The sequence below is a fragment of the Fulmarus glacialis genome, unplaced genomic scaffold (genome assembly GCF_000690835.1).
Source record: "Fulmarus glacialis isolate BGI_N327 unplaced genomic scaffold, ASM69083v1 scaffold12494, whole genome shotgun sequence".
NCBI lineage: Eukaryota > Metazoa > Chordata > Aves > Procellariiformes > Procellariidae > Fulmarus > Fulmarus glacialis.
Genome location: NW_009207454.1, coordinates 19,244 through 40,166, shown reverse-complemented (window position 1 = coordinate 40,166; position 20,923 = coordinate 19,244). Strand labels below are relative to the sequence as shown.

General features: G+C 46.1%; 1 protein-coding gene across 1 annotated transcript in view; it reads left to right on the top strand.

Annotated features, from left to right (window-relative positions):
* The window catches only part of PACS2 (phosphofurin acidic cluster sorting protein 2), a 67,960-nt gene that overhangs the window by 36,415 nt on the left and 10,622 nt on the right, over positions 1-20,923 (top strand). Inside the window, exons 11-20 of the mRNA XM_009576117.1 lie at positions 130-220; positions 953-1,030; positions 1,812-1,933; positions 2,771-2,906; positions 3,610-3,714; positions 5,248-5,354; positions 6,083-6,237; positions 9,623-9,733; positions 11,812-11,920; positions 19,134-19,176. Of these exons, the coding sequence (XP_009574412.1) occupies positions 130-220; positions 953-1,030; positions 1,812-1,933; positions 2,771-2,906; positions 3,610-3,714; positions 5,248-5,354; positions 6,083-6,237; positions 9,623-9,733; positions 11,812-11,920; positions 19,134-19,176 (1,057 nt within the window). The remainder of the gene's footprint in view (positions 1-129; positions 221-952; positions 1,031-1,811; positions 1,934-2,770; positions 2,907-3,609; positions 3,715-5,247; positions 5,355-6,082; positions 6,238-9,622; positions 9,734-11,811; positions 11,921-19,133; positions 19,177-20,923) is intronic.

Genomic DNA, 20,923 nt, shown 5'->3' with positions numbered 1-20,923 from the left:
AAGTTTTACTGGAACCATTGGGGAGCAGTAAGACACCCTGGGAATGGTCATGTTGCTTTGCTGTGAATGTGGTGGACTGTCTGTTAGTGTTTTTGATAATAAGAAACTGTTTTTGCTTTCCTTACTCAGACCTTATTTTGAAGGATTGTCACACTCCAGCTCTCAGACAGAAATTGGTAGCATCCACAGCATCAGGAGCCAGAGGGAGCCATCAAGTCCTGTAAGTCATGTCTCAAGAAGGTTATCTATCTGCAGGTAATACAGCAGACCTGCACTGTCTCTATTCGCATGTGTAAATTAAAGCACCATCTCTGACCTCCTCCAAAGACTTGGATGCATAGATACGAGTTTTCTGCTAAGAAAACATGTTTGTTGTTTTGGGGGGGGTTGGGGGTTTTTTTTGTTTGTTTTTTTTTTGTTGGTGGTGTTTCGTTTTATTTAAAGCAAATATGGTATTAACTCAAGGGGACATCTTCAGGTTATGTATTGAATAATTGCTAATGGTATGAATAGCTCCAGATTCCCGTGTGCTTGAAATGACTGCTAGGATGGGAGATGTTGCCTGGAAGTTTTAGGGACTCGTTGGCACTGTTTGGAGGAGGCTTTACCTTACTGTTGTTGGGATACTTTTCATGGTGGCTGGGAGTGAATGCTGAGGGGCAGCTCACCCCCTTCTCCACCCCCTCATGGATGGGCATATTAGGCGCATAGAGTATCAGTCCTATTCCAAAGCACTTCCTTGCCTCTACTGTGTATTGTGCATCAGCTCCTGCTTTGCCACATCCCACACTAATGTGTTCGGTCCTGGTGTGACCAGGAAGTGCTCCTGGTCATCCTGCAGAGCTGTGCAATGTTTAAACAGAGAAGTGTGTCTTTTGAACAGCCCAATCCAGAGAGTGTAGCTGAAAACTGTGCTGGTGCCATACCTCCTAATGATTTTTCTCCTCTCAAGCAGGTAGAAGTGCCTGAAAAGACAAAGAGTCTTGGAACCAAACACGCAGGCGACAGCATTTCTGACACTGTTTCTTATGTAAGTTGAAAATGCACTTGTTAAGGTTCCTCCTGGCAGTTTGGGTGTCAACTGTGAACTGCATTCTGTGGCATGTGTCTGTCTGTCCATATAGTTGCACATGCAACACAACTTACGTAGGTAACATTCGCTGCAGTGAAGATAATGCTGAGCTCTCTCCTGATCTTAGTTGTTGGAGGTTCTTGTCTTTCAGCCTTTTGAAACTGAAACGCTTTATGTGGCCTTCTGTTTAAACAGCCTTTCTCTTGGTTTGAGGAAGGCTTGCCCAAGTATGCTGCTGGGCATGTGTTTTGTCCTGAAAAGTATTCTCAGGGCTGTTCCATTTTATCAGACAGAAGTATAACTTCAAGCTGAATTGGCAGAAATCAAGCTGGTTCTGGGGTAAAAATCCCAAAGCTCAAGTTGCTCTACTGGGGACATGCAGTTTGTAACATTTTTCCCATGTCTTTCTCTCTCCATTAGTTCATTTGGGTAAGCTGAATTAATCTGCATTGCATGAGGAAGTATGTCTCTGGCTTTGAGCTGGGAGAGTCCCTATTCCAAAGAGTGTATCTGAGCACCTTTCCTACCTCCAGCTCCTCTGTGAGGCAAAGCTGGAAACTGGTAGCCCCAGATAGCCAGTACTGGTGTCTCCCTTTTGGCAGTGAGTAGCATGTCTGGAAGAGGCAGGCTGAATGTGCCTCAGCCACAGCTAAGCTGGGTTGCCTCCTGACAGCCCTTGTGGTGGTGAGACAGAGGGGAGGGTTTGTTCCTGATGACTTGGTTCCCTGTGTTTTTGCAGGAGTCTAACCAGCAAGCCGAGGTCCAGGAAGCTGAACTTCCCACACCAGATGTGTTTGTTGAGAAGCTCCCACCCAGCGGGAAGATCACGAAGACCGAGTCCCTCATTATCCCATCCACCAGGTAGTGGTGACACAGCATTGCGCCTGCTGCAGGGCTGCTCGGAAGTTGTGGACAGTGTGCTAGCATTTGTTCAGGATGGCCTTAAGCCATTGGCTGCGAGCAGATCCTCCTTGTGTTCAGGCACTTAAGTGATGGGTCTTGAGCACTTGGTAAATGAATGCTCAGAACCCTGAAGGTCAGCATTGCTCTGAGGTTGCTCCTGTCTCCTGTGTTGTACCTGCTCCACGTCCAAGGAAGTTTTTATAAAACTCTGGAGCTGCTTGCTCAAAGATGCTAAGTCAATGTCTGATGCAGATTTTGGCCTTTAAGGTGGTTGTCAGTTCTAACTTACGTCCTGTTAAACCTTCCCAAATAGGTCCGATGAAGATTTTGGCCTTAAAGGTGGTTGTCAAGTCTAACTTATGTCCTGTTAAACCTTCCCAAATAGGTAGTGAATGTGGGCTTCAGCAACCCCACCATATAGTTTCTCCAGTCATTTGCAAGCAAATAGATGTTCTTTTGAAGAGGTATTTCTGTGCTGCTTTTGGTTGTGTGACTGCAGTTTGCATGGCTGGATCTATTATGCTGGTGTAGCAATAGCAGGGTGGTGGTGTGGGTCTTAGCATGGACTGTGGAAGTCTACCTGGGACTCCTGGGAACGTGCTCTGTAGCTGAACCGTGTGCTCTGCACTGTCAGAAGCAGAATTAGCAGATCTCAAGCTAGCTCAGATCTACGTGCACGATTCCCCAATGCCTCCACTCACATTGTTGAGGTTGCCAGACTGGGTGATGTGGGATTTGGGGGATGTATCTCACTCAGATATGAGCCAACTCTGGAATGCAAGCACATCTCTCTAGCAGGTCTGAAGGGAAGCAGACGGGACGTCGGGGAAGGAGCACGTCTCTGAAGGAGAGGCAGCCAGTGAGGCCGCAGAACGAGAGAGCGAACAGTCTGGACAATGAACGCTCTCCAGACACCCGGCACCACTTACAGGTGTGAAAAAGATTGCTGTCTCTCCAGCCACTCATAGTTTTTCCTCTTCTCCAACTGTGGTCCCTTTCATTCTGGTCCAAGTGCCACCCCTGCTGGAAAGGAACTGGACCCTGCAGCTTCAGGAAGGAGGGAATTTATGTCTTGGCTGATACTGTACCTTCCATCCAGTCTGCTGAGTTTTGCCAGCTTGTTGCTTTGTCAGCCCGCCATAAACTGAAACCACTGGAACAGATTGCTATGATGAGAAATGAGTAGGGATGTGTTGAGGAATTACTCCTTTGAAATAAGACAAATTGCTAGGGATTGCAAAAGGGGACTGACTTGTGCAGAGCCTATGTGCCATGCTTTTGTTAATTCCCTCCTCAAAGGAGATTGTTCCTGTCTTCTATGAATCCAAAATTCCTTGGGCTACTGTTAGTTGGTATAAAGTGATGTAAGTAAAAGTGCATGGCAGAAGGAGTAATGGCCAACAAAACCAAGGTGGCTAATAGAGGAGCCTGCAGAATACTGCAGTATTGAAGAAGCTGATAAGTGTCAGTCCCAGCAGCCAGCGCGGCTCATGGCATGCCTTCACTGATGGGGTGAGCAAGCACTGGCCAGCCATGCACAGCCGCCTGTCATGAATTGCAAGAGCTGGAGCTGGTGGCTTGACGATTAGAGCTGACATCTGCTACTGTTCTCTTCTCTGTGTCTTTATTTCCAGATCCCCAGGAAAACGGTGTATGACCAACTAAATCACATCCTGGTTTCCGATGACCAGCTGCCAGAAAACATTATTCTTGTCAATACTTCTGACTGGCAAGGCCAGGTAAAGGCAGGAGACGTTACCTGAAGCACAGTTCTCCTTCACTGTTCCTCCTCAGGAATGGACAGGCCTTGAGCTCTACCACTAACCAAGTAGGTTTTGCTGCTTGGTTGGAAGAGCAGTGGTGGTGCGTGGGGGCTGGCAGCGTACTGAATGTTCAGTGCCCACAGATTGGATTTCATTTGACCAAGAGATGCTGTGGATCTTGTAAAGCTTTGCTGCCTGAGTCTTTCCACAGAGGTGTTTTCTCTTCTACAAAATGCCATTCCTTCTGGTAGCAGCACTCTGGGAATGGCTAGACCCTTGCACTCAGGAGCCTGCTTCTCAACTGTGGTAGACTGGGACAAAGGAAGCAGGGAGGACTGACCTGTGGTTTAGGCTGATATTTCTAGGCACAGGCAGTGAACAAAGGAGAAAATATTTCAGGTCAACTCTGTTGCCTTGCACACACGCTTGTGATTCCTAACTGCAGGTATGTCACTCCGTCTTTTCTGAGTGAGTGATAGTTGTGTTAAGGAGAACCCTGAGCAGTGCTTTCTTATGCTGGCAACATGGGGTGGTTTGTTATGGGTTTGGAACAAATTTTGCTCCTTTTGAAACCTGAGTCTGAGAACGCAATAAAATATATATGGAAGAGGACCAATAAACATGTGCTGGGTAACTGTCGCCTGTAGAACTTGTGCCAGGCTTGTGGAGTTACATTGTCTGGTTTGGCTTTCTGCTTCTGGAAGAACTAGGGTCTCAATGTCTGAGAGAGCAAAAATACCAGCTGAGCTACCGGTTCTGGTTTCTCTATACTTGAAAGATGGAGAAATGCCTTCTAGAGAAGGACAGAAAGCATTGTAGGTCATCTTCCAGTAGTTTTAGCAGCTTGTGCCTGCAGTATTGGAGGATATGAAGATGACATTGGCTGGTGTGTATAGTTTAGTGGTGCAGAATTCGAAAGTGTGAGATAATTGTAGAGTCTCATCAATATTATGTCCATGTATACCCGAAGTGTGTGTTTTAACTTGTTTCCCGTTAGCTGCATGGAGGGGAAACAGTCCCTCATGAGGAATGTGTGTGTTGGTAGCACCCTTCCCTTTTTTTAGTGCTTGAGGGTGGGCAGAACAGTGCATTTGTTTAAGTCCTTTTGAAATCAGAGAGAGATGCAACTGTAGTTCCGGAAGCAGGCAAGTAGACAGCATCTGCTCTTACCCAGTGCTTTCTGCTAGGCAAATGGCCTTCTGCTGCTGCCCTGCTCTCTGCAGCCATAAAAACCCTGCTGTTCTAGAGTTGTCATTGCCATGTTTTGGATATAGTGTTGGTGTTTGTCAAGAAGGTGCAATGTTTCCATTTTTCTAGAGGAAGAGTTTCCTTTGGCTGATGCACAGGGACGAGGTATTTGGGAGATAGCCGTATCACTTACAAATTGGACATGGGGAGAGTGCCCACGCTTGGGTGTGAGAATACCTAGGAGGCTGGGGGAGGCAGATTTTCTTCTTGTGACAAACTGTACCAAAAAAAGGACTATAAAATGTTCTGTTCTCTCCTCAGTACCTATCAGATGTCTTGCAAAAGCATACCTTGCCAGTGGTCTGCACATGCTCCTCAGCTGATATTCAGGCAGCTTTCAGCACTATTGTCTCCAGGATACAGAGATAGTAAGTTCTCACCTTGCTTGTGTTGTTTGTTGAGTCTCAGCTCTAAAAGCCTCTCAGCTCCTGTGCCCCAGTGCCCAGGGAGTTTTCCATCCAGTAGCTGAGAAATACTTCTCCCTTCCAATATTTCTCCCCAATCTGCTCTCCTGAAGTCAGAGTTGTGTGGCTCTTCAGCACTCGCCAGCCCTGCAAAGTTGTGCTGTTCTGCCATGTGTGTGGGGATGCAAGTCTCCTTTCATCGACACTGGTGATTTTAAAAGATTGTGCTTTGGATTGTGCTCATAGATCAGATCTAATAACCAGTAAAGCATGCAAAGCTAATAGGTAGGTTTTTAAATAGTTCTTGCCCCCCCGCCACATAATTCCCAGCTTAATTCCTCAATTCCTCAAGGCATTCCCTAGATGCCTACTGAGGGCTTGGGTACCTGAGTATGTTCTCTGACACAGTGGTTAGTTGCAATAGGTACCTCCTAACCTAGATAGTTGAATACAGCCGTTTAGATTATCAAAATGTGTGAAAGAAGGAGCAAGGAGACCAATTAAGAAAGTATGGAACAATGTTGCATTTTATTAATAATGTCTTAAGCTGCTGATAATCATTGTGATATTGCCTTGTGTATTGAATGAACTCTCTTCTGCCGTGGTTGTTATTAACCAATTTTTTTTTAACTTGTTCTGAAATAGCTGGTTGGAAGCACGATTATGAATATGTTTCCTCTTTTTCTGTCTAGCTGTAACTGCAATTCGCAGCCTCCAAACCCAATTAAAATTGCAGTGGCCGGAGCCCAGAATTACCTCAGTGCTGTATTGAGGCTCTTTGTAGAGCAGCTGTCTCACAAAACCCCAGACTGGCTCGGCTACATGAGATTTTTGATCATCCCTCTAGGTAAATAAGGAACAATTTTTCTTCATAGAAAGATGAACGGGTTAAATGTGATGTGTTCCCTCAGGAGAAGCCCTCCTGGAAGCTTTGGCTAGGTATATGGCTGTGAAACGAGGCAAACGTCATGTTGTCATAGTATTGTGCAATGCTTGTGTTTGCTGCTCTTGTGTGAGTGAATTTCATCTCTACGTTCTTGATGCCAAAGTCTGCTTGTAAACCTTTCGTTTGAAGCAAAGGGTTGAGTACTTCCTCCCCGTACAGGGAGGCTCTTATATATCTTTTTATAATGGTACAATGAATGCATAAAATAATGTTCTGGAAGCCCTTTCCCTGGCTGAAATCTTAAATTCATTGGGCGCCATGTTTCCCAAAGCGACAACTGTTCTGGCCTCCCTGAGGCTGACCAGAAAATGTATATGGAGGAGGGGAGGGTTGAAAATTTTTTAAAGGCTCTGAAACTGCTGAGAGTTTAAATTATTTAAATTACATGTATCTTTTGACCTTTCCTTTATGTGCTGTTCTCCTCGGGTTTTTCCCTCAGTTTTCCAGCACCTTATCTCTGCCCTTCCAGCTGCTCAACAAGCCTGGCTGGCTGGAAAGTTACCCAGCTTGGATCGCTTGTATAAGAAGTAGAGTGGCCTAATAATAACGTTAAGGGTCTTGTAGTCAGAAACATGAGGAATGTGGTAGCAGTGAGGCCTGGGAAGCCGGGTGGTCACTGATGCTTGTGGTCACGAGCATCTGGGCAATGTTGGTGTTGTAAGGGTGTGATGCCAGAAGCTGGTCTAGTCTGAGGCTTGGCTTGTGTGAACAGGACACTTAAGTGATGTAGGCAACAGAAAACTTGAAAAGCACTTTTTCGTGGTGTTTTTCCATCTTCTAGGTTTGTGACCAGCTGATGGCAGTTGCTGTAGGAGTCAGAAGCTGCTGCCCGGCACCATGAACAGTGGGGTTAGGCTGTCGATCCAGTGGTGGGATTTGCAGAAGTCAACTGAAAAAGGCAGAGGAAGAGAGCTGGATCCTTCTGTAAAGAAGGCATTTAGTTTCCAAAGTGGTTGGCAGGAAGAGGAGAGAGTGCCCTTTAGGGGGTAAAAACAAAAAAATTATTTCTGCAAGGTTAAATGTGCTTTGAATGAGAGTCTGCGTGTCTGAGGACTTTGGGCCTCGCATGCTGACTGTATCCTGGCCTTAGAAGAAGAGTTTTTTGTCCTGCAGTCTTTAATGATCTGAAAATATTCTCTCTTTGACAGTGAAACACAAGATTTAGCTAGTGTGTTTTTGGGTTGTTTTTTTAATCTTAAAATTTTCTTTGGTAATTAAAAAAAAAAAGAAAAAAGCAGTTTGATAATGGAACTGCATCAGAACTGTGAACGCTTTTTAAATGTTCTTTAAATATAGAAACTTCTCTAACAGGGCCTTTCCCAAAGAAGTCTGCAGTATTTCCTGATTGGATCGAGTGCTTATTTCTGGCCAGCTTTCTGGTGGTTCATTAAAGTGACTGAGGAGCAATCTCTCTTTTCTGACAATTGAAAAAGCACCAAAGACAGAATGGTGACCATGCCATAAACGTCTTAAAGGAAAAGACTTTCTGCTGTTAGCAGCACCTTCGAATGATTTTACCTTCTTAGTCCACAACTACACGCTGCAATGACAGAAGAGTCAACCTACAGTGGTTTGTTAACAACGAGAAGTGCTTAGTGTCTGTAAGCATCCATACTGGGAGATTCAGTCCTGCTTCATATTTCAGATTCTGTGGCTGAAAGACTCCTTTCATGTCCAAACCAGTGTATAAACAACTGAAAGGGGGCAAATAAAATAGGAAAAAAAGGTTGGGGGTTATTTTGGCTGTTTGAGGTTTTTTAGCATTTAGCTCCCATGGATAGAACTTCTTGGGAGACCTCGTGTTTAGTACTTGTTTCCAACTGCATCTGCCATGTGCAATGTGTTTTCCCAGCATGTGGGAAAGCTTCTCCAGTGCATGGTGCAGAACTGTTCCATGTGCACTGCTTAAAACTCCACTGCAAAAGAAATGATGGGTCTGAAAGTCGGCATGATCAGGAAGGTCCAGGAAAGAATTTATGCCCCAGTCTCTAAAGACACTGAGGGGAGCTCAGAGAGACCTTCTGCTGGAACCTTTCCTGGAAGTCTGGAAATCAGCGCTGCTTTGGAGGACTGAGAAAAGACAGTGGGTTTTTTCCACCATGAGCTTTACTTGAGGATGGTGAGTATAGTTAAGCAACTGGGGTCTTCTTGGAAGGAGTTGTCAGGTTACCAGTTACCAGCTGATGACTCAGCTGTTGCAGTCTCTGGAAGTGTGGCTTGATCTGAGAATTCAGCATGCAGGAAGGATAAAAATAAGCTGATTAGGAGGAATTCTGTGGCCACTTCATGGCTGATTGTAAGTGTACAGGACTCATGCTGAGCATGACTGAAATGTGGTGACTGGAAAGTGCAATCCTGGCACACCTTTTCTCCTGTGTTGAAAGACTGGAGAGGTAGTTGCAAGAGTGGGTTCTCTGGTTTGGGGAGGCATGTGGCCTAAAATGAAGGTGGCAAATTTTTACCATCTTCCAGGACAGAGCTTGTCACTTAAATGCCTTCCCTCTCCTGCTCAGTATAAGTATGAAGTCAGATGTCCATCCAGGGCTGCAAGCTGGAGGCTGGACACACAAACTTTCTGCAAGGAGGTCTTTCCATGCTCATAGAGGAGTCATAAGGCTTAGCTAGAGCAAGCAGGGACCTGATGCATATGCCAACATTCACTGGGGACTGTAATCCTTGGGCTCTGCCTTCTGTCTTTAAGTACAGCCTATTTATTGAACTTACAGCCCTTCTCCGTCGCTTAAACAAGCTTCCCTGGGTTGTTTTTCGTGGCTGGGGACAATTGCCTCTTGTCAGTATTGCAAAACAGCCGTGGTGTGTGAATGGTGTTTGGAGGAAGGGGTCTGAGTCCTCTTGGCAGAGGTGACCTGGCCACGGTGCATGTGGTGCAGCCTGTGGACAGGAAGGGCTGCTGGGAAAGCCGCTTGCAAAACTGAGAGACTGAGATGGAGAGCCGTAGGACCTCTGTGTCTTCCAAATCACTTATTTCCTCAGCAGTTTCCCAGTCCTGTTTTCTTTGGTCTTTTAAAATTTAATTTGGCGGGGGGGAAGGGGGAGGTGTCACTGAAAGATATCAGTGGTGTTGAAGCCGTGTCTCTGCTGGGAAGTCTATTTGCATGCTTTTGTAGAGATAAGCTGGACTAGATTACTTGGTTATAATTGAAGAAATTTATTTCTGGGGTGTCTAGTGTAGTTTTGATTTTGGAATTTAATTCCTTACAGATAAAAAACACACTTGTGTTCAGTGCTGGGAAGAACAACTGTCATGTTTTCCTTTCTTTCTTAGGCTCTCATCCAGTGGCCAAGTATCTGGGGTCTGTAGATTATAGATACAACAACTTCTTCCAAGATCTAGCCTGGAGAGATCTGTTCAACAAACTTGAAGCACAGACCACTGGTAAGACCATGTGTCTGTGTCTGGCCTGTGTGGGATAAAAGGCTTGAATGAGTAATTTTAGCAAAGGTCAAGTAAATACAAGAGGAAGCAGACAAATGTTTTTGTTCCTCTTTTCTCCTCACACCACCACATTCCCTTTTCAGATGCTGACCTTTGTGTGTCCTCCACTTGGTGGTTTGCAAACAGTTGTTGGCTCCCAGAGGCACTAGCTGCCTCTGAGTCATGCTGTTTTTACCTAGCTCTCAGCTTTGTTCTTTGATGTGGAGGTCTCACTACCAAGTTTAGTACATTGCTTTCTTTGGCCCTTCAGAAACTGTCTAGCCCAAAAGATTTGGAAAACTGGAAACTCTGGGAAGATTAACTTCTATTAGTTGTGCGTGAAAATTACCTTGACATTTCTGAAGTCTGCTGGCAGGATCTTTCTCATTTAAAAAGTATTTTGTTCTTCACCAGTGTTGTATCATGTGGGAGCTGCCCTAGGTCAGATCAACAAGTTCCTGTTCTGATCTGAGTCTGTTCTAGGCCAGGATAAAGCCTTAGTGTGTGTTAAAGTACTACTTTGCTTAAAATATTAATGCTGACAGTTTTTTCCATCCGTTCCTTCAAGAACAGAAAGAAACAGGAGAAAGGAGGATTTGCATCTGACATTTAGGGCTACATGAAGGCTTGAGACTTGACTGAGGAGTGATGCTGTCATGGCAGCATATCGCATACAGAAATTTCACTAGAGGAAAAAGCTTTGGAGTTTTTGGCATGCCATGAGGGTGGGGAAGTTGCAGTGTGGTTCTCCTGTTGGGATTGCAGAGTGCCTGAGGCTCCCAGGATGCTCCTGGAAGTCCTCTAGACGTGAGAGAAGGGGAGACCGACCTCTTCGCAGGTGATTGTTCAGAGCCTTTTCCAGCAGATGGGAACTTGGCTGGACAAGGCCCTGGGCAGCCTGTTCTGAAGGTGAAGTTAGCCCTGCTTGGAGCAGGAGGCTGGACTAGAGATCTAGTGTGCCACCCAACCTACGCTTTTCCTTGATTCTAAGCTTGTGGAGGAGCAGATGTCTGGAACTGGTTTCTTTTAATTCCTCACTGCACTTGAAAATGCAGACAAATGTCAAGACTTGATTTTTGTGTCTGTGTTAGGAATACTTCATTAGCTATAGAAATCCAGCTCGAGAGCTATATCTGTTCTTTAGTTGGTTGTATGCTGCAGCCCTTATTTATTTGCCTGGATCCTATGAGGAAAACGCAGCCTCACTTTTGTGCAGTCCAGACCTTGTAGATTCTTCATTTTCATCTGTGCAGTGAGAACTGCACAGAAACCCCGTGATGGCATAATAAGATCTGGAAAAGAATCATAGCTCTTCACAGTTCACTGTTCAAATACAAGAAGTCTGGGTTAAAATGCCCATTAAAGTATGGAAGTGCCTGGTGAAGGTCACTTGTGTTCCCTTGATCTCACAGTTGAGGGTCTTTGCTTGAAACCAAAGAAATATGGAAGGCATTTAGGAAATGTCTTCCTGTCAACTTGAATCAAACACAATCTCACAGATCTGAGGCATGCTTGCTGCTACACATGTGATCTTTGTGCTTTTCCTACCCTTGCGTGGCTCTCGGTCTTTTCAGTTAACTCAGCAAGGCCATGAGTTCATTAGGAAATCAGGTAACTCAAATGCTGGTGTGAGTAGAGCAGCTCACCGAGGCCTTGGGAGAGATGGGCACTTTCGTCAGCAGATACCTGCAGTCAAGGTGCAAAAAAGTCTAAAGCTGACTTTGGGGAAGTACACATTTTCAAAGAAAAGCATTTTAATATATATGAAATAACCATAATACTTCAGTCAATAATGCTGTGTACATATGTCTGTGTATCGAGTATGCTTTCCTAATGTTTTTACCTTGGTGCTCTTGTGGGATGTTTGCTTTTGGTCAGACAGCTTTACAGTGCTCTGGGGTAGGCTGCAGAGCTTCATTTGGAAGATGCAGTTCAAATGCAGCTGGCTGGGTACCATCAGCTGCTTGGCTGAGCAAGTGGAGGACTGGTGATGGTCTGAGAAGTCACTTAAATTACTTTTTCTCTTTGTTCTATTGCAGTTCCAGAGACGCCTGATGTTGTGTCCCGGATAACGCAGTATATAGCAGGGGCAAACTGCGCACACCAGTTGCCCATTGCTGAAGCAATGCTGACATACAAGCAGAAAAGGTACGTCACTAACGTAATATTGACTTTCCAGAGTGAGCATCAGGTTGAAAGCAAAGTGCTTTTCTCATCTCGTGTGCCAGCAGTCTTAAAATCACTCCAAATTGCAAACACCTTGGGAGCCTTATGGTAGCCTGCATCCAGTGATGTGTCCCACTTAGATAACAGTGAATCTACAACAGTGTGGTTACTTTTAAGTGCAGTGATTTTGTTGAAGATCTGAGAGGTTTGGAGAAGTGGGGACTAGGCAGGATGGGGGATGGAGAGATTATATATGCTTAGGTTCCGGAGATCTCTTACCACAGAGACCTCTTCCTTACCACAGAGATCTTAGGTGTGTAAGACTGGACTGCGGCATTGCCCCCCCAAAGTATCTTCCATGAGACCTGGCCTTTTTACATCGGCGTTGAGGGAACTGAAACCCTTTCTTCTTGGAGTGTAAATAGCAGAGCTTCTCGCAGGAGAGACAAAATCCTTGTTGATTGGCAGTTGCAGGCTACCAGGACTCCTACTGGGGAGGGCTGACATTCACCAGGTTTTATTTCAACTTTTCTTAAGGGATAAGTAGCCCGTAGGAGGGAGGATTGGGGTCTGAAAACAAGATTCAGAAGCATGTAGAGCCTCATGTGGCTGTGGTCCAAGAAGAAGAGTAACTGTCACTGAAGGGTAGAGATGCATTGTTTCTGAGGCACAGAGGAGATTAATAGACTCCGACTCACATCCCAATAATTTCTGAGAGCAGGACAAACACTCAGGTCGTGATTTTTCTTGATTAGGGACTAGCAGCCTCATATGAGGTGTGGATGATGTTAATTGTTAATTACTACCCTTCCCATGTTATATCTGATCTTTCATTTTTGGTCCATTAACGTCCCTCATTGATGCCTCCTTTGCATAAGAACTGGGAGGGATTAAAGGTGTAGGTAGAGTCACTTTTTTTCCCTCTTTTTGGAAATGCCTATTGTATATTGCTTTTCCATTCCTGTGTTTGCTCTACATTACTTTGCAGAAATGATTCAGTAAAATTTAGCCCATTCTTCATGCTCTCCTAGGGAAAATATTTCCAGACTGACTAGTCCATTAAAAAGAGCGCACTCTCTTTATGTGTTTGTGAACTTCTGTAATGTTAACCTGATAAAGGTGAAGTTTGGAGAGCCACAGGGTACTCAAAGCTCTTAGCTTCAGTCTTTTATTTTGGTTTTGGAGTGAACACTTACCGTAGAGTTCAGACACCCCTAGTGCAATGTGAACCCCTTCTGATGGCTGCCTTTCTCTGCACCCTTCAGTTGCTGGGTTCTGCACTGGTCTCCACTGCCCTCTCCATTCTGTTACAGGTTCATTTTTGTCATTAACACACATTTAATCGTTTTGAGTTTCTAATGTCCCCGAAAGGTCAATTTGGTACTTTGCTGAAAAACGTCTGAAATGTACTTCAGCAATACATGCACTTAGCCCTCCCAGCAATGTGCATGACCGCTTTACCGAGCTGGTCTGATCCATTTGGATTTTAGACCCTTTGGACTTGATGGTGCCATGCCTGAAGCTGTTGATAAGTTTAAATCAGGCTCAAGCCCTGCAGAAGGTTACTTGGAAGAGAGATTGCTGAGACTTTTAGAGACTCGTGGCATAGCCTGCAGTCTCTTAGTATCATTGTTGTGTCTGCTTTAAAATAACTTCTGCTTTCAGCTAAGTGCCCCATGAGCAAACTGGAGAGTGAGTTAGAGGAACAAGCTCTCCCATGGAGTGATGGGCAGTTACCTCTGCGTCTGGCTTTCTTTAGAAATGCAGCGCTCTGTCGTTGGCAGCAACTTAGGGAGGGTATTGTGAAAAACAACACAGAAATTGCGTTTCCATTAGCACTGTCTAAATGAATGCATCACTTTGTTGTAAGTATAATAACATATTTATCTTTTTCTTTGGTTGCTTTCTGAAAAGGAAAAAGAGCTTTCATTTTGATTTTACCATAAGGTATCAGTTCCTTTTAGGTTCCCTCTCCCATCTCCTATCTCTCTTCCCCCATGAACTGGTCTTTTGCGCCTTGTTTAACAGTTCCTGCAGGTCTGGGATGCACAGTTTGTGCTTTAGTGTAATTCTGCTTGCTGCTTTGAAACTATGGCTTCTGCTGGCAGAATGCATTGTTGAAAATGACTGCTCTGCCTTTGGACCACACATACGGGTTCCCAGGATGTAGATTGAATGGGAATGAAGGGGTTATTGAGGGAGTAACTTTGAGTAGTAAAACATGGACAAGGTAGGGTTTTTTCTTCCCTTCTTCCTAGCCATCAGAGGCTATAGTATAGCTCCAGAAGGATCAGGACTGAGCAAAGGCTTTTCGGTTCCCATCTGTTGGAACTGGAGTGCTGTAGGTGGCACTCAGTGGCTCAGGGTGGGGTTCAGCTTTGTAGTGTCTGAGTGCAGACCAGCAAATCTTCTCCCTGTAATCAAAACATTGAGGACTAGTCTCTTACTGGCAGGCTATCCCAAAAGTATGGGACTTCTCTGAGCTTAAGAAAGAGGAGACAGATGTATGCTAGCAGTGGAGTTGTGCTCTATGAGCTGCCTCCAAGACCCCGTTGCTCTGCAGGGTCCCCTGCTTCAAATCATGTGATTATTGGACATTGTTTATTTTGTCCTCAGTTCACGAAGTTACTGCAACTCCCTCTCCCTCAAGGCCAGAGGTGAATGGCTTCTCCAAGGCCAGCTTTCAAGGCAGTGGTCCGTGTAAAAACAGCAGCGCTACCTACAAATTCATTGCAAGACAAATCTCCCAGTATCCTAGCATTTGCTCTGTTAAACAAGCCCTAGTGGTCCAAGGAAAGCCAAGCCAGTCTTTAGGAAGTAGCTGTATGTGATGAGCTGCTTTATAACTTTATTGCCAGCTGTCCCTATTTTGACTTACCTCTGCTCTCCGTCCTGTCCCCTTGTTCTGTTTGTCATGGCGAAAGATTGGCGCATGTACTGCCTGTGATGGACTGCAATAGTGCGAAAGCTTTGTCCCATTCTTTTGGAGCATCTGCTGACCTTACCTGAAATCAAGGGGGCTGGCAATGAGGAAGGGGTTCAGGAAGGAAATGAATCGCCATTTCAGCTCCTCTGCGTTACACTGGGTGGCTGACTTTGTCTGTGAGCACTGGGAGAATTACTGGTTACTGAATTGTCAAGAAACTGCAGTCCAGGCAACATGTGGGGAGCTGAAACCATGGTGGCAGAGATGGGCCTCTCACTAGGAGGGGTGTATCATAGACGTTGATACCTCTCTGCATTGCGTTCTTGAATGAAACCCTGCGGTATTTGAGGTCTGAGGCTCAACAGACACTCATTCCCAGTGTAGCTGGATTGCTGATCAGTTCTGTGAACCTGGGCTGGTGTCACCCACTGTAATTCAGTGTCCAGCACAGCTCATGCCGTGTGGCTTCTGGATCTGGGGAGCAGCTTGGCTGTTGGAAATAAAAGCATTGCTCACTTGTCAGGGTGAGTGAGGGCTGGGTCATTTCGTACTTAGTTACACATTTACTAAAAGCTGTTCACTCTCGTGTGTTGTAGAGCACTTCCCCAACTCTTGCTCCCTGGAGCACAAGTGCCTTGGGTTGGAGGGTTCCTGGGCAATAGGAAGCAGGGGTAACACTGTTTTCTGCCTGCTCTGAGGCTCTGCAGGGCAGTGGCTAGGCAGAGTCCAGGTCATTTCTCTGAGTGCTGCTTCTAAAACACACCCTGTAGCGGTTGCTGGACGTGAACACAGCTGGTGAAGATGGGCCCGGTCCCTCCTCTGGCTCAGCAGTGCCCATGTCTGGCTGGCTGCTGCATGAACCTCCTTGGGCAGCTGGTGGAAATGTAACAGGAGTTTACTTGTGCCCCTTGCCTGGCAGAGCAGTGCAGCAGAGGAGAGTCAAGGCTCAAGAAATGGTAGATGTCCTGTTGAGTTTGTCCAGCCCGCTGTAGGAACATGAAGGGTGCTGGACGGGAGTTTCCTGGGGAAGCAGAGAGGCGACTCATCTGATGTGTCGTGGGGACCTGGAGTTGCTTTGTCCCTCTGTTTGGTTTGACCACTTGAGACTTGGTGGAACAGGGACAGTGTTAGCCGGCAGACAGCTACAGTTGCCCAGTGGGAAGGACAGATGCTTCATACCAAAGGTGAACCTTGGAGGGTTGTTGGTAGTGCCTGGCCTGAAATGGCTTAGAGGCCTGGTAGTCCTTCGGTGATAAAAGTCCCCTCTTTCCCGTTGCCCCCCTGCAGGACTTGCGTGGAAAGTGGTACCTGAGACCCTCCTGCTAGGAAACACAGGTGTTTGGCTTCGTTTGAATCTGTTTCGGGTTTCTTAAATTTTAAATGAAATCTTACTAAAAGGCTAATAACTTGCATAACTGCTCTAAGTGATTATGCAGTCCCTCTTTCTGTAATATCTGAGTGCTTTGCAGCTTAGTTTGTACTTTGCCCCAGAAGTGAGAGAGATTATTTCTTCCCTTTGTCAGGTGGGTGACTCTGGTGATGTGGCTTCTTCTCCTTTCTAAGAATCCTAAAACATACAAATCTGGCTATATGTCTTGGTTCAATCTGAATTAATTTATTCGGGTAGGGAGGGAGCCTGCAAGTCCATTTCTGGACAGCTTACCTTTGAAGGACTGATTGCAGGTGGATGGATTTTGCCCAAGCAAAAATAGTAATTAGACAACTCCCCATTCCAGATAAAGATTTTCTTTCTACCCTCTCTGCATAGGTCTGTTTTTTGCTTTCCCCCCAAGCATTTGTTTTGGGGTTGGTTCCCCCCCAACCCCCCCAGAATTAGAGAGGTGAAGTATCAATAACACTGTTAAAAAACACAAACCAGGGTCAGGTCTGGCTTTAAATTATAGCTGAGATACCACGGCCTTCAGAAGCCCTATGGATAAAACCAATACCTTGGACATCGCTATGGGTGTAAAACCTCTGCAGCCTAGGAATCTATGCAGCCTAGGTAATAAGGGGGAGCTGCCTTTCCAGGGACCGGGGGTATTTTAGTTCAAGGGCTGTGGTAGGAGGAATAGAAGAGACTGTTACCAAGGTGAAAGGATTCTGGATTAATATTTTGGGATCCCAAAGGACAAGAATCAGGAAAGAGCGTGAAAGAGGAAGTGGAGAACAAGCACGGTCATCTCATCTTTCCTTTCATCCACATGAAGAGCAGATGTTTTGATAAGCTGCATTTTCAGAGGCACATGTGCAAGATCAGAGTTCCCAAGAGGACGTGTGATGGGACTAGCCGAGCTGAAATCCAGCTGGATTGCTTCAGGAACAGTCTGTGCATCATTGTAAGCTGTGATAAATGTTGACTGAAGCAAATGATTTATTTCAGAACTGCCCCTGAGCTCTCCTCAGTGGGAATCTGAGCTCCCAGGAGGAATAAGAATGAGTTTTCTCCTGGAATTGGGCATGGTTTGTTTTTTGAGAGCTCGGAGCAAAGCCATCCAGTAGCTGAGAGATGACTAGGCGACTATTGTGCTTCCCTCACTTGGTCAGCGGGACTCACTTCTGCCTGCTTATCAGCCCATGGAGCTGAAGAAATGAGAAGAAAGCTGAGCCTCTGGTCTGTGCTTCTCCCAACAGCTATGTGGGTTTCTTGTTTCCCTTTGCAAAAGTGGAGCTGGAAATGTCATGTTCGTAGGAGATTTATTTGATGGGGGGCCTGCAGCTGTGTTTGGAAAGATGTGACCTTTCTGGCTTCCAACACAGAATAAAGGACTCGGTCATTTTGTCATGTGCTTTGGGGGAAGAATGAAGGTGCAGTGCCTGGGGTTGTGAGGTAGGAAGGGAGCAAAGCCCCTGGCTTTACCTTAGAGATGAGTAAGCAGAGCTGAGCCAAAGCGAGAGGCTATTTGCAAAGGCACACGCTTTGGACCAAGAGGGAGCTCTGGCGGCGTCATGTTCACTGCAGTTCTATGCCATTCTTTCTATAGAGCTTAGAGGAAACTGTCCAGCCTGTGCTAATCACACAGTGGTTGGCAACCTTTGTGCGTTTGGCACATTTCTGATCTGTGCTGGAAACACCACAGAAATACCTGCTTTCCTGAAGTATTTGTGCTGCAGCCAGCAATATTCTGGATGAAGGTAATGCTGGATGGTTTTTCTCTGAATGTTGCAGTGCTCCGAGCACTGAGGGATCCACAAAAAGACAAATACGAGAAATCTTTGTGTTTGTCTGTTTCCTACCTGTTTCTTGAGAAACGTTGTATGTCTTGCCCATGCAGTCACTTCCACTGCTGAACTGTAATTCCTTCGAACATGTGGACGTGCTCCTGTAGTCCTCTCCTCGCTCTGTGGGTCCATCTTCATCTCTGTCACCCTTGAAGGGTGCAGTGGCTCTGCAGGCCCTCCCAGCCTGCCTTCCTCCTCACTCAGGTCTTCCCCTCTTGTCTTTAAGTCTCTCCCTAATTCCTGCTAGGTTTGACTGTGGCCTTCGTTGCTGGCCCTTCTCTACCCTCTGGCTTCTGAATCCGGGGCAGGCCCAGAGCAGGAGGGGCTGATGCCTTCCTGCTTTCAAAATGTGTGTAGTGTTGTCTTCAGCTGTTTCTGGGACATGGTGTGCATTTTGTTCGGTTTGATTTAGCTGTTTGCTGTTCTCGAGTTGGTGTCCCGATCTACCCGGCGTGCTCTGGTGCCCAACCTCTCTAGTGTGCCTGTCTAAGGGACTGTAGGCTACCAGTGGCAGGGAACATGTATCTGTGTGCGTGAGTGTGTATGTGTATGTACTTGCTAGTGCTATACAAATAACCACGTGTCACGGCTTGTAACCCCGTGGCAGGCTAACTGCTTTAGCGATGCTGGGATATGCAAGGTATGGCACATGACTCCAAAGGTGGGACACGTGAAGGCCATGTGTGCAGAGCGCTTCAGGGACTAGTAAGTAATGCACAGTTCTCCATGTTGTTGTGGCACAGATCCATTTCCTTGCAGTAAGAGGTCGTGTGTCTGTAATGACTGCTATGTCATTAAAGCATGTTTCTCTGTCAAGCGTGAGGGAGGGAGGAAGAAACCTTTCCCCTGAGAGATGTGCCGTAAGCTGTGTGCTCTTCCCCACCCATGCAGATTCTTAGCGTGCTGGCAGGGGGCCTTGAGAGGAGACATTGGACTGGCGCTTGCATACTGTCCGTCCCTGCTGCATGCTTGAATGCAACATATAAAGTGAGTATTGTGCCTGGTGTGGAAGCAAGCTGTTAACAACTCTTTTCTCTTTGCCTTTAGCCCTGACGAAGAATCTTCGCAGAAGTTCATTCCTTTTGTCGGGGTGAGTGTTATCTTAGTTGCGCTGTCTCAAGCCAGCTAGAATATGTCCACAAGTGTTAATCCAAAATTAACTGGTTTATGGGGTAGAGCAGGAGCACTGGGTGCTCTAAGGTAGAGTGTCAGCATGAGCCATCTGATGGTTGGGTGCTGCTGCCTGGTACGTAAGCAAACCTCCAAGATCCCTCGACAAACTACAGGGTGTATTTTACTTCCCAGGCAGCTGGCTCTGGGCAGCTCTGTGCTGCATGCCTGCCAGCACTGAGGCAGGCACCATAGTCTTGCTATTGCCCTGTTCATTCAATACAGAGAGGAAAGCGTGACGCTGAAGTGCTCTGATCCACAGCCTGTCTTTGCTGCAGACCAAAGCACCTAGTTGGTGGAGAATTGCTGCTGGGCCACGTGCAGAGGAAGGTGGTGTGTTGCTGGAAACCTGATCTCGGGGTTGCTGTGCCCAGCATTGCCCTGGGTGATTGATTTGGCCAAATTTGCTATTCCAGTGTCAGTGCTCTGTGTGCTTGTCATGAACGGTCTCCAGCCCTCTTAATATCCCATCTACTCCTGGGAAGTGGAGAGTACATCCCACCAGGGAGATCATTTATATCACTGTTAAGTTTGAGTCTGGAGCAGTAGCTATTTAATGCAATTTATCATATGAATATGTATTTGGGATAGTAGTCCCTGGCTTTTCCTCCTGTCCTTATCTTTAAATGTTCCCAGCTCAGGTGGCCAAGTGCAGAGTATCTAGGCAGGGGTGTGTTTGTGCTTCTGTCAGTGTATTTTGTGCACTGTGTACTTCGCCTTTTCTAGCTTCCCTCCCCTTATTTGATCATGCTCTTCAATCCATTAAGTTTTAGGTATAAAGTCATTGACCTGCAGCCAAAAGGATATGCCCTGACGGCTCTTCAGCTACTGGATGTCCTCTTCAGTTTTTGCTGCTCTCTTGTAGCTTCTCTTTCTTGCATGCTGCTGTCTTGTTCTGCCTTCTCTGTGTTAAGCTGATTTGTGTGCGTTCCCGTTTGTATCCCTGTCAGTGTGTCAGAGCTAATCTGAAATCCCAAGGCGTTTAAAGAGCTTAGTCTCTCTTGCCCTCAGGCTGACCCTGCTTTCACTCTGGTGTCTCTTCAGAGTGAGAGTCAATCTCTCTGCAGTGTTCCTGAGATGACAATCTACTTTTGTTTGTTAAAGAAAGATGTCTTCTGCAAAAGTGGAGAGGCACATCTTCCCGATTTGTTCCCTGCTGACGAGCTTTGCTGTGATCTTGTCCCTCCCACGAACTGCGATTGCTGGTGAAGAACTGTTGTTATGAAACAGCTGTTTCACCTTTCCCAATAACATGAAAAGCCCAGAAGGGCTTGGAAGCTCCTGGACTCGTCTCACTATAGCTGCTAGGCTCTGCAAAGCTTTTCTTTGGGGCTGATTTAGTTCAGTGCTATGTGCAAGCAAATGGGGCTCAGAGTGTTTGTCCAGTTGCTCTAAAACGATCGTTGTCCTGATGTTAGCAATGCGTTTCCAGTCTGGATTTGATTGTCTGAAAGTGGGAAGACTGAACAGCTCTGTTGTGTGCATAACCCCCAAAATAGCTTGCCTTGAAAGCAGACTGACTTCCTATGTCGGCTGGTGGTGAGGGTCAAATCAGTGCTGCTTATTCTTGCTTCTGAAGTGTTCTTGACACAGTAATTCCCCATGAGACACATCTGAAGAGACTCTGAAAGGCCAGTTGCAGGTGTCTCACAAACTCTGAGGCTGAA